Source organism: Mustela lutreola, chromosome 4, assembly GCF_030435805.1.
Source record: "Mustela lutreola isolate mMusLut2 chromosome 4, mMusLut2.pri, whole genome shotgun sequence".
NCBI lineage: Eukaryota > Metazoa > Chordata > Mammalia > Carnivora > Mustelidae > Mustela > Mustela lutreola.
In genome coordinates, this window is record NC_081293.1 from 146194093 (window position 1) to 146207979 (window position 13887).

The 13887-nt window shown below is 37.5% G+C and overlaps 1 protein-coding gene across 16 annotated transcripts in view; it reads left to right on the forward strand.

The window, feature by feature from the left end:
* HDAC9 (histone deacetylase 9) overlaps positions 1 to 13887 on the forward strand; it is a 940182-nt gene that overhangs the window by 534449 nt on the left and 391846 nt on the right. For all 16 annotated transcript variants that reach the window (XR_009352864.1, XM_059171303.1, XM_059171302.1 and 13 more), the window contains 2 exons: positions 1601 to 1716; positions 11643 to 11765. Coding sequence is in view for 15 of the 16 variants with exons in the window: in XM_059171303.1 (XP_059027286.1) it covers positions 1601 to 1716; positions 11643 to 11765 (239 nt within the window). In the remaining variant the exon portion in view is untranslated. The remainder of the gene's footprint in view (positions 1 to 1600; positions 1717 to 11642; positions 11766 to 13887) is intronic.

Sequence of the window (13887 nt, forward strand, 5' to 3'; positions counted from 1 at the left end):
ATTGCTTTGCTTTTTTTGTTTGTTTTTGCTTTAGAATCTGATCAATCCAAGGGCATATTTATTTATCCCAGTGTTCTCTTCTATTTTCCTATCAATCTCTTCTTGATGGTAACTTCTCCCCCACTGTCACATGTTACATTGCAGTGGAATTTTGCTCAGTGCATATCTGGCTAATACTTAATTCTAACTTAAAGAGATGATAATTTGCTGGAGTTTCCCTCACGTTTCTTTATTTTTGAAATACCATATTTTTCAGAAAGGGACTTGTATGTTTATTTGATGCACATTTCTGGTCATTGAGCTAGGACTTGTGGACGCTTTGGTAGATTTTTTAAACTAGTATGTTGTACTTATTCTCAATGTCTTTGGAGGATCTGAACTACCAGAGACAGATTTATTCACCTATCCCCCCCACCTTTCTCTGCCAGCTTTCACATAATGTGGATGAGCTTTGTTTAGATCTTCAAGCTAATTATTTTCCTGTAGTCAGAGACCATTGTGGCATCGTAGAGCAGATAATTGCTATCATGGGTCTTCTCCCAACTCTGCATCTCCCTTCCCCATTTCCTAGGCTCAAGTACCTGCTGTTTCCAAATCCTGTGCCCCCTCTCCTCCCAAAAGTTGACATGGGAACCACTTGCTATCTCCCTGTTTTTTAAGTTCCACAGTTTTCTGCCCCTTTTCCCACCAAAGCCATGTTATTTAACAATTCACAGCCGTGGCCCCTCCCCAGAGCCTTCTCCTGCACTCTCTTCTTCTCTGCTGTTCGCATTTCATGAACTACTTCCACTTCTCTTCAAGCCCCTGTTGCTATCTGATTTCTTCTCTGAGATTTTCTCAGTGTTCCCAGAAGATCAGTTGCTACCTCCCCTGCCTCCCCATGTTGTAGAATCCCGTTGTAGCTTGTACTTGTGGCCTAGAATTCTCATGTTCACAGCAGTGATTTCTACATAAGGAAATACTTCTGTCTGAATATCGCACCAAAAGACAGAAATAATGACTTTAAATTGACAAGGCAGATGTAAGAAAAGTACTTTTTTGTTTTTGTTTTTTAAAGACAGGATATGAAAATGAGATATTAATGAGAAATTGGTATTGAGTCACACAGGAAAGGCCAGAGTTAGGAGTCTGGGAGAAAATAAGCTCCTTGAAGTATTTTTTTTAATGTGTATTTTTCTCATTAAAAGAAAAGCAAATAAGAAAGAATCAAAGATAAAAATTGGATTGATCAATATGCAAGCAAAATATATAGACAGAAAGGCAGGGAGAAGATGTGTTTCAGAATTTTACACCCATGTCCTTTTTTTTTTTTTTTTTTCTCATCAAAATCTTCTATAATGTTCTCTAGCTCTTATTCTTACTTATCTAGAAACTGGAGTACTGCATTGTATCTTAATGGTGAAAACACAGGGAGAAAAGTGGTAGCAGAATTCAGAAATGTTTCAAAATTTTTCACAGTCCTTTTTGTGGACTGACATGGGGCTTGTTGTTCCCATAGTGGGGAAAACAGTGTTTGGTGCTATATGTCACTTACAATATCACCGAAGCTCATCCTTGTATGGTTTTCATGAATCGGCTTGTGCTTCCCAATGTCTTCCAGAATCTTCCGTCAGTAGCAGCTCTCCAGGGTCTGGTCCCAGCTCACCAAACAATGGGCCAGCTGGAAACGTTCCTGAAAACGACACCTCGGTTTTGCCACCTACTCCTCATGCTGAGGTACTATTTTACTATTTTGGTTCTTTTAAAAATTAGATCCTTGAATAGCCCTATAAAATAAAGTGATATTTCTGAAGTATAAAGCCACCTGTTCTTAGTTATTTTTCTTATAGGCTTATCGTGTATGGAATTGAATTAGGCTTGATCTTATTTACCAAGTTTGGATGACAATTACGGTTTGGAAATAAGGAAATGTAACCCTCAGGAAAAAAAAAAAAAAAACACTGTTAGGGATGCTACCCAGCAGTTGTTAGTTACACTGCCCAGCAGTTGTGCAACTCGGTAGTGTTGGGTTTGGTTCTTGGTTGTTCTGATGGGGTAGACCCAAAAGCAAGTAAAAAAAGACTTTGTGCAAACCTCTCAGAAGAACAGCCTAGCAAAGTAGGTTTTATCCATTGCCCTGGAGAGTAATGAAAAAATAATTTAAGTATTACATAGGATTCTACTGAGCAAACATTAGCAGAGGACCTACTAAGTGCCATTCATTTTGCCTGGCAATGGGAATATAAAAATAAATAAGATATGAACTCTGTTCCTGAGGAATGAAATGTTAAAGGAAATGGATCTGATTGTACACAGTCAACCATTATAACATTTGTTTTTCAACACCTAATTTATGGAAACCAATGATATAAGAATAGAGAAAGATAAATTTGTGAGTCAACAAGAATTCTTCTGTATAATTTTGTTATTAAGCTAAGCCATGGCAGCAGTCTGGAAATAGCCATTCTTAGGGAATCAGCTGTTTTGAAGACACCATCAATTGACTGAAACTCTTGTTTTTTTTCTTTTCTGTCAATGTAAGGCCTCCTTACCATGATTTGCTCTATGCAGGGAAAGCTGGTACAATAACTTCTCATATGTAACTGTAACATATTTCTTTCCTTATATTTGATACAGTCGTGGTAACTTAGGGTTGAAAGAGACTGATGAAATCTCTGATTCTTGCATCACCTATATAGCTTTCCTAATGTGTAATTATCAAACTTTTGCTAGCATACTTCTACTTACAGGAGCTCCCTTTGCTCTTTCCTGAGACAACTCAGTTGATTTGAGAGAATTCGCTTGACAGAAATGTCTTCTGTACATTATGCCAATATCTGTGTCTCTACAATTTCATATACATACACACTTATAACAAATTATTTCTAAATTGTAAAATTACCAGGCCAAAATGTAATTTGAAGGCAGAAAACCAGAGGTTATTTCTGTTAAGTTAAGGGCCGAAACCAATGAAGTCACTTGCTCTGAGAACATTTGCGTAGTTCAGTTTTGGGGGGTTTGTTTGTTTGTTTTTAAGATTTTATTTATTTATTTGACAGAGAGATCACAAGTAGGCAGAGAGGCAGGCAGAGGAAGAGGGAGAAGTAGTCTCCCCACAGAGCAGAGAGCCCAATGTGGGGCTCCCTCCCAGGACTCTGGGATCATGACCTGAGCCCAAGGCAGATGCTTAACTGACCAAGCCCCCCAGGGGCCCCTGTATAACTTCAGTTTTGAGTTTTGGTTTTTAGGGCCTCACAAGACCTGAGATAGAAGGCAGGCTCAGTAGTGACCAAGGAGGCTAATCTAACATGAAATTAAGCTGGAGTTTCAAAAGCTCATGTCTACACTATGTTGGTAAGTCCCTCACCCCACCCCCAGAAGTGTTTGGATGCAGACCAGAGCAGGCACAGGATTTCTCCCTGAGAAGTTTTAACCAGAAGCTTGACCTTGCATGGAGTGATAGCCCAAATTTCTGTAATTTCAAACTGTTATTTTGGTTTAAAGTGCCCAGATTTGTTAGGGCTTGTAGGTGTCTGGAAAAGCAAATATAAATCCTCTCTAGAGGAATATACCTGCATTCTAGATTTCAAAAATTTCCTTCAATTTTCCGAGGAAAATGGGGAGAAGAGATAGACATTCTCTTGCTTATGATCAGCTTCAGCTACTTAAAGAATAACAATACAGGCCTCCACATTATCTCCAGACCCTTCATCTATTTCTTGTTTTTCATGGTTTTCTTTCTCTTTTTCATTATCCATTCTAAAACACGATACGAGATAGCGTAAGTACTTCACATATATTTGTAATCAGAGATGTAAGTGGGATTTTTGGACTATTGGTTATAGGTATCGAATTTCTGTTAGTGCCATTATTTGTCAATACTGGTCAGTTTTCTGTGACCCTTTAGTCAGTTTCCAGGAAAAGAACAACTTCGTCACAGGCAGTTCTAAAAACTTTAGGTTTCCATTGCCTCTCAGTTTGAAGAATGTGATTCTCAGTAATAGCGGAAACACTAAAGGGTCTGGATTCTGAATCAGCTCTAGATGAATTCTGTGGCCCTGGAAAAAGAAATGTCACATTAAACCACATTCAACAGCATGTATGATTCTTAGAAATGCGTTGTTAGGGCTACAAGATGTAGAAGACCACTTAGAGTATCTGATAATATTTTATGAGGTTCAGAAACAACAGTGCGGGTTCTTGATCATGAAAGCATAGGTAGTAAAAGTATATTTTACAAAGGTTAAGGGTGTAATGACCACAAAATTTAGCATGATGATTACCTCTCTGGAGGGACCGAGGTGGAGAGGGTGGGGAGAGACATGGTTTGTTACTAAAGAGGAAGATATATGTATTCTTTCATTATAAATACACATCTATGTATATAGTACTTAGTACAACACAGAAGAACAACCAAGAAATATATATTTCTGAGATTAGAAATAAATGGAAAAGGGGAGATTTTTCTCTTTACTTCAAACTTTTTATGACCTGTTGTATTGAATATCCCAGATCATGAGATCCTATCTTTAAATTTCAAAATACATTGGAGAACGAAAATTAAGGGAATTTGTTTACATTGTTCTAATCTATTTTTTATTCCTAAAACCTTCACTTTCACAAATAATCTGTTTAGAATGCCCTACCTTTTCATCTACTTACTGAACATTCTGTTACTATGGACCTTTCTTTCCACCCCACCAGTAAGGGGGGAAAAAAAAACAACACACACACACAGAAGGAAATGTGATTTAATGGAGTTTGAAAGAGTAGAAGTATTTCTTCAGGTCAGTGACAGGACACTCACCTCCAAAGCTGGAAAGACTAGTTCAAAAGCAAGCAGTGACTTACTTCATAATGAATTAATTGTGTGCCTGAACTATGATCCAAAAGGCCAGGTGGGCAGACCTTTATGCACTGATGGGTAGCCTCTCTGTGGCCCAAAACAAAAAATTCAGCCCTGATGGCTAACATGTGGTTTTCTGCTGCATTGCCATTTACAGAGGTCTATAATGTAATTCATAGTGGAGAGCTAAAGAGACAGCAGAATTCAGATGGAAACTCTCAACAAATTAATATGCTAGCTGTGTAACACAAAATGCTTGTACCTAAACTGGAAAAAGAGGAAAACAAATATTTTCTGCCAATTCTTGATTAACAATCATTTCGGATTTAGTAAGAGTTTTACAGACATCTTCCAAGATTCACAATAGTGTGTAATTTCATATCAACAAAAATAGTTTCAAGGCGTGAAAAAATATACATCATCAACTGTACTTTCAAAAGCCAAGCTAGTTTCACACTTTACCATTTACAAAATAGGCATATTCTACCATCTTCGGTTAAATAACACCAGTGAATTTTCATTTTTAAATAGTTCAACAGTGTACATTTGTATGAACTCTTTATTCTGTGACCTGTAAGTAGAAAAGCACATCACCTAATTCTTCCAGAGCCCATGAATGGGATTCTACTCCCTTTTACTGCTTAGGAAGGAGGAAAGTAAGGCTGTATCTCAGGCTGATGTTGAGGCTTTGGCAAAAAGAAAATTTTTAGCTTATAATTCACATGTCCTGCATAACATAGCTGGAGGTGAAGACAGAAGTAGGAGGAGAATTTACTCCTAAGTCCCCGCTGAGGAAATGGCACAGTGAATTCAAACGCATGGGTCTTCCATTCAGAAGGCTCCCCAGGAACCTGGCTCCGAAACCAGCTACTTTGTCATCATCAGTTAAGTCGCTAAACTTGCCCCCGACCTTAGATTCCTTATCTAGTGAACGGCAGCCATGCCGCCTCCAACAGCGTTGTTGTAAGGAATCAGTGTTGGGAAGGCGGATGGTGAATTGTGAAGTGTGAAAGGAGTTCATTTTCTGTTGTTGTTATCAATACTGACTCTTAGGAGGGAAAACTCATTAGCATGTTTGTCTCCAAGCCAGCGAATCACATGTGAGAGCGAGTCTCCATCTGCTCCGACCACTTCTGTTCCATCTCTTCTATTTCTTGCATATGCTCAGTCCTGAACTCGGATTGTTGGAGCTTCTTGTTTTACTCATTTGTAAACTTGGTTGGGGAGCTGAAACCTCAGGAGTTTCTATTTCCAGCTCCAGTCAGAAACGTCTTTACCTATCTAGTTACTTTATTGTTAATACTGCGGGCCTGTGGCTTCAGATGTTTCCACGAATATCAACACCATTATTTTAGATTCCGTAGATTTATTTGATAGCTATGTTAACAGTAGCCAAGCAGCTGGTTTATTTCTATTTGAACATTAGTGGCTGGCTCTGCTATGCTATTTTTTTAAATCATATTTTTTTTTTCCCCAGCAGATACAAATGATTTTTTTAAAAGGATTCTAATAATAAGGTTAAGTACTCTGAAATCATCTGAAATGTCACTTGTTTTGCCCCCAGCTCACATGACTCATCTGCCTATTGTTTCATAATGGCTGTTGTGACATTTGCTGTAAATGTTATGCTCCATTCTGCGTGGGTGTGGAGCTAGGGTTTTAGATGGCAGAAAATAAAATGCTTTCCCCCCATCTTTGGGGAGAAGAGGTTGCTATGACAGAAGAATCATTTAGGAGGAATAACATGAGTCAATATTGTAAAGCAAGACCTTTAATGAGACCTTCAGCAGTGCCTTTTAAATGGAGAGGGAGCCCTGTCAGAGGATAATTTCTTGTCACCAGATCATTTCATAGTAGTACATCCTTGGATGTTCAGCAAAAATAAAAACTTAGAGATTTAAGTTTCTAAAAAAATTCTGCATCATGTGGAGCTGTTCATTTTCTATCGGCTGTCTGAAAGGATAAGAGAAAATGAATACTACTTAAAAAAATTACAGTGAAAACTGTAAGAAGTATTAAATGATTAAGATTTCTTTTTTTTTTTTTTTTGGCTTGGAATTCTTTCTTAGTTTTGTTGTTGTTTTTAATTTTTAATGTGGCTCTCTCTCTTTTTTTTTAAGTCTAATTTGGGGGTCTGGGGCCTTTTAAACCTGCAGCACATTGGGGTTTACAAGCCTGTCCTCCTGCATACCAGCCTAATACACACAGGTGTTGCCTGATCATGCAAGTCAGACGTGCTTCTGTCTCAGGCCCAAGGAGCTGACGTCCAGGGAAGGTGGGCAGCTGGCCAGTCACAAGCCAGTGAGCGGTAGAGCTGGGTGCAGGGCACTGAGACCACACTTCCTTTCACCAGTCCCGACTGCCCCTCACCAGAACTCTGTAGGTAACTGACACTCTTTTTCTGATGGTTGTGCATATTGTAGGTTAATTTTGAACATGTAGTCAATTTAAAATTCTATATCCACTTTTTATATGAGCTTCTTAAAAAGTAGGTGATTATTTACATAACTAGTGTTCTACCGAAGGCATCTGTTGACTTGTCTTCAGAGTGAGAAGAGTATTCTTTTCCCCTCCCTCCCTTCCTTCCTCTGTACCTCCTGTCCCCATTTCCGTTCTCCTTGTCCGCATAGGCAGTCATTCTCTTCAGTATTTTTGTTTGTATGCTCTCTACATCGTAGGCATTTTCTGCTTTGTATCCAAGAATTTTAGTGAGTATAAATGGCACAGTGTTACCAGTCTTATTCCGTTTCTTATTTTTATCACTAAGCATATGTTTTTGGACCTAGTCATGTCATTTTGGATGCACATACCTAATACTTTGATTTTAATCATGGTAACAATCCATGGTGGCCAGTGCTCCACTGTACCTATCCATTCTCCGGTTGGATGCCCCAGTGGCCTCCAGCTCTCACCATCACTAAAAACTGCTTCAGTACATACTCTGGAACATCACCCTAAATGATGATGAATGAGAGCTTAAGGAGAGAATTTCTGGAGGATATAATTCCCTGCAGAAGAATTCTGGGGTCACGGTATATAGCGTAACTATTTTATTGTCCTGAATTATTTGCCAGAATTGCTGTACCAGTCTGCAGTCCCACCAGTGATATGAGAGGTTTTTACCTCTCTAAATCCCAGTGACATTGAGATTTTGTGTTTTTCTAATTTTTTCCAGTATTCTTTTTGTAAGAGATTGAGTCTTTTCATTGAAATGAATAGCTTCCTGATTTCAATGGCAAAATGAATAGCTCTATTGAGAAACATATAATTGTTCAGTATATTTTATTTATCTGAATTGTAAATATTATCCATAAGATGGGCTTCCAGTTGCTCTGATGGTGAGAAAACAGTTTGAAGGTCATTAATGAGATGTGAGTAGGTCTCCCCTGACCCAACACCTCACTCCGTCCTATCCCTGTTTTCCACATTGTGTTCCTTCTGGTGTATCAAAGCCTGATATAAAACTGACACCCTGCTCGGTGCCATTGAAGTTATTGAACTCTATTCTAATTACAGTAATTCTCACAGGTCATAGGAATTTGTTTTCTACTCTTCTGTGCACCTAACTAGCACATGAACTTTGTCATGTAGGACATCTTTGTACATCTACCATCCAATGCCACGCTGCTAATCCAGCTGAATTGTTATTGGTTAATTGTTTCATGAATGTTAAAAGATAGTCATTTATATCTTTAATATTTCCATTTTATCTCACTACAGCAATAGCTTCTGATTCTGAAAAATTTTTAGATTAAAACCATCCTCCCTGTGTTCTAAGATGTAAAACGTTGGCATTTTAGCACAGCTTTGATTTAAGGGCTGGATCCGTTTCAAAACTGCTTCCTGAAAAAAATCCTGGCTTTGCCTGAAAATGCTTGTGATCTCACCACAATACTAAGGTGGGGTAACCTTCCAGTCTTGTAAGAATACTGGTCAGGATCCTTCATTTTCTCAGTGAATTGGTATCTCTCACCACCTAGCTTTCAAGTGTGTCCACACTCTTTTAGCAGTGTAGATAAAATACAACTCCAGCTTCTGGCTCTAGGAAAACACTAACCTGGAATAGATAGACTATGCTGATCGAAAAGCTGTATTGAGGAAAGTTGTATGTAAAGAAGATAATTTGAGGAAAACATTTTTTCAGGTCTGTGAAGTCATTTGTGATTCTAGTCGTCCTATGAAAAAGCTGTGCCTGTTACCTTGTCTGTAATTGAAGGAAGTAAACTAAGTAATGTCCAAGTCCCTGAAGTTCTATGGGAACAATACTATACCAGTCAGTCTCTGTGGGAAGAACCAGCTATGTACCAAGTGAACCTGGGGGACACAAGACTTCCCTTGTTTCCTCAGGAATTGTCTCCATGACTTGAAGACTCTCATGTCTATAAAGTAACTAGGGCTTTCGCTTCCTTCTCATGCCCAGGTCAGCTGGTTCCCAGTTGCACACATTTATTCTTTTCCATTAGCCTCAGGATATGATTTTGCTTCCTCTCCTCCCTCTAAAGCTTTCCCCGCACCCATACTTTTTTTTTTTTTTTTTTTTTTATGGTTCCCGTATCCTTTGGTAATGGTGGCAGAGAGGGCTGTGTAGCTTCTACACCAGTACCTGACAACAAATCTTGGTCAGTTTAAAAGTTGTATTGTGGATCCCAATGGGAACTGGAATTAAGGAAATCACTCAGTTTCTTCATAACTGAAGCATAATGAGAGCCACAGAATGCCTATGAAGAATGGGTTAATGTCCAAAAAGTCCCTGGCAGAGGGGTTGGCACACAGTAGGGGCTGAAAATCAGTACGCTGTTAGAGGGAGTGGAGCCACTCTACTGCCATATGAAACTTTAGCAGTTTAATCCTATAGTAAGAATATTCCCAAATGTCTTCACTTTGGTCAAAGCCCACGTGAGCAGCTAGTCTGCTGCTGCCGTCATTACATCCAAGAAGAAATATTTTTCTTACTTTAGTGTAGGTTTGCTTCCTGGGATGCAGTGGGAAGATACTGCAGAAGTTCATTCTGGGAAACGAGGAGGGCCTCTTTCGTGAGGCTCGTGGTGTGGCTTTGGTGCCCTTCCCACAGTGCATGTCCAGTCTCAGTGCTGTGATAAGCAGATACAACCTGGAATGAATATTATACATGACTTGAAGTGCTTGTTTTTCCACATGTATTTCTCTTCTCTGAAAACAGATAAGTGAATGAAGTACCATTTTATTGTAAATTACTATTTGCTGCTAATAAGCTAGTTAAAATATTTTTTACTTCCTCAAACATTCTTTTTGTTCAAGCGTATATTCCAAACCAGAAATTAATGTTAAAAGCATATGAGTGTAAGCAAAATAAAAGCTTGCCTTTTTAATTAGAGCAAATAGGCGATTGCTACTCAGAGCTCCTAAAGTCATGCAATCTTACTGTAATGATGAAAGATCGTCTCCAGCAATCGTCATTCAGTGGCGTTTTAGACAACCTTAATTTTGTAAAGGGTTGCATCTAAAGTCAGTGTAATGTTAAAGGTTTTATTATGCCTCTGGGTATTCATACACAAATATCTGACTTTCTTTTGAGAAAAAACAAAATCTGAGTTAGCTTGGAATTCCAAGTTGCAATGAGGAAAAAAATCTCCTTTAACCTTCTGCTCTTATTATGTTAAGGCTACGACTCATCTCCAAACAAACGTATGATTGAGGTGATGTTTTGGAATAACATCCTGTGTTTTGGTGGCGCATCATTCTTCAGTGACATTCTGAGGTTGCATTGTATTAGCACATGATACTTTCCCCAGTTAATTGATATCCCAGGTTTGTCCAGGGGAAAATCTACAGCTCCCCCAAACATGCTTGACAAGTTATTATATTTACTTTAGTCAAAGCCCGTGTGTGCAATATCCCTCTTGGAGGTGGTCTATTATTGGAGTCCCATATGCTTTTTGTTTGGGAAGAAAGCAGTCACTGTGTCATACTGTTACATGGAGTATTCTTTTTCAGGGATGTTGTTCCCTTGGGGACCATATCGGGCCAGAGTTCCTTAGTCTAATAAGACCTTTGTACCTCTTATTGTATAAGAGTTCTGGGAGGGAAGCAAGAGTTAAACAGAAAATGTAATTCAAGCAACCATATTAGGCCACATGTGGGAAAACATGACTCTTAGTATTGGATTAAGGTATTTGTTGTAAAAAGGACTGTGATGCCAAAACATTCAAGGTATTTTCAGGGTAAATGAAGCCTGTTGTGGCACAGGGAACTCATAACATTTTAGCATTTAGCTTAGCTTCTGAATATGAATGATCTAAACATGCACACACGGAGTTGTCTATTCATAGATTTTATATTTAAAAAACCATGCTATTAATTATAGAAGTCCTATATGGTGATATCTAATCTAAGATTTTCTTGTGTGAGTGTTCCCATCAGTAAAGTGATGTTTAATCTATATAAAGATAATGATTCTAGCAGTAATAGATACATACTCATCACTCAGTAATACAAAAATACACCTGTAGGAATTAGTCACTTTAATTGTTGTACTTTACCAGCTGATGGTAGATACATGGACTATGGTTGATAAAGGTAGAATTTTAAAAAGAATTTTGCACACCAAACATTGAAGCCCTTTCTTTCAGATTCTGTGATTGTGTCTAATGAGCACAATTTTATTATAATTTTACATGTAACTTTCAGATACAGAAATCATAAAATAAGCAATTAAAATACTTCACTATTTTGACAAATTATGATAATATAAAATCTGTTTTCTGAAATGTGAACATTTTAGAGTAACTTTTATGATATAATAATGTTTTGAGACTGTCTTTTCATTTTTTTCCAACAGCAAATGGTGTCCCAGCAACGCATTCTAATTCATGAAGATTCCATGAACCTGCTAAGTCTTTATACCTCTCCCTCTTTGCCCAACATTACCTTGGGACTTCCGGCAGTGCCAACACAGCTCAACGTGAGTCATTACACAGTGACCTGAGGGATACAGTCGGAGGGAAACTCTTCTTGCATTTCTCATATATTCAGACTTCAGGGAAACTTGGTAGAGTTCGCTTCTCCTAGAATTCACACACTTCACTCTGAGTTGTGCAGAGATGTTCAGTTTGATTTCAAATTAAAGAATTACACTGGTTCCACAGTATCTACTATATAAAAATAATAACTAATGTTTTATAGGTTTTAGAAAAGAAAGCACCTCCAAATCTATTACCTTAGTACCTCTGCACAGCTATCCCATGAAACAGAGATTACAGGCCACATTTTTACTGAAGAAGTAGCTGAGACTTGGAATACTTAAAAGCCCAAGGTCACAGAGCCATTGAGTAGCAGTCCTAAGACTCAACCCAGGCCAGTATTGAGAGTCATAGCTTCCAAAGCAAAGCAGCATATGTTTATAGAATTTATTTTGTGAATGACTTTATTTTCGGAATTTAAGTTATGGACTCTGAGGTACTCAGGAATACATATCTGGAAAACCTCTCTAAGAGCAACATTAAATTCTTCCCAGGAGATTCAGAGTGAATCAATTACTTTAAAAGTCTTGACATCTGAAATAGGATCTCTGGGAGGTAATTGTCCTACTAGCAGAAGATAGCAATAGTTATTTTACACATATTCCCCTAAATAATATAAATTTTAGCCATTGTAAAAGATTTGTACTCTTTCCCTGGAAAAATTCATCTGTGAACTGTGAGTAAATTAACTTGTACTTATATGGAAGTCATGTGATACATTGGGTTTAAAGAGAAATTTATTTCAACCCTTGGCACCAATTTTGTCAGACTTTAGCAGTCAAATTCATGTCTTTTACAATATGCCCACACCAGGAAATTTTTTAAGAGTTGACCATTTTGTGCCTCATTTGTTTTCAGAATTTAAGCCCTCTATATGGTGGGCTAATTTATGCACAAGCACACCTGTACTGACATTTTAAAATTATAAATTTTGTAATTGAGTTCATTCTATATTATGTAATCAGTCTAAAAGATATCTGGTTATATTTGGTATTTTTTATAGAGTGGAATGTTATCTTACATGATATAGTAATCTTACACCAGTGAGGAAAAAGCAGGATTTGGATGTTGTTTTATATCCAGAATTGAAGACGAAAGGCTTAAATAAACTGATTTCAGTTACCCCCTTGAAATTTCACATGAAGCATTTGTAAGCGGTTGGTTCTCATGAAAAGAAAAAAAGGAATTAGGGATGAAGCTGAACATAAATATTCATGGATGATGTTTTCACATTTCCACTTACTAAAAATTAGTTTTTCTTCTATTCTTCTATTTCCTCTTCTTCTGATGATAAGCAAATAATGACACAAAAGCTTCTTATGACACATGAATAAACATTTTATGTCCACCCTTTTTTGCATGTTCTAAGTCATTCCTACCAGCTAACACAAACATACAACACTTTTAATGTGGTCAGAGAGAATTTTTTCCCAAAGGACCAAGTACTAATGCCAGACCATTTAAGGTTTCAATGGTAATACAGTTTGGTACCGTTGGATGAATAAACCAATGTGGTTTGGACTGAAGTTTCATTTTTCTTTGCTTCCATTTTGGTGTGGATGAGGCCATCACAATTAATTTTTCAAGCTTAGCATTGCTTTGGCAAAGGGATCTCTAATATTCCATTTCCCCACTGAATAGTGGGAAATTTTTTAGGAAAAGAAGCCAGGAGAAGGAATCACTTCTAGATTAAACATTGCATTGACTTGCCATGTGACTAAGACAAACCATTTACCTCTTTGTCCTTCAATTTCTCCATCACTGAAAATTGCTTTGCTTCCCTGGTGCACAGTAATTTTGAAAGATGAAACATGAGTTTTGAAAAGAAACACGCCACATAATTTTGAGGTATTAGACTTCTGCTTTTGTGATACCAAAATTACCTCCATTCATTAAATTCTTTGAATAGGATAATTCATTATTACTATTGATGATATAATTATTATTACCTTATTACTGTGTTATCATACATTTCAAGTTCTTAATAGCATTTTTATTTGATCTAATTTCACTTGTAGTTTATGTTATTAAATAAAAGTATCTGAAGTGTCATTTTCAATATTT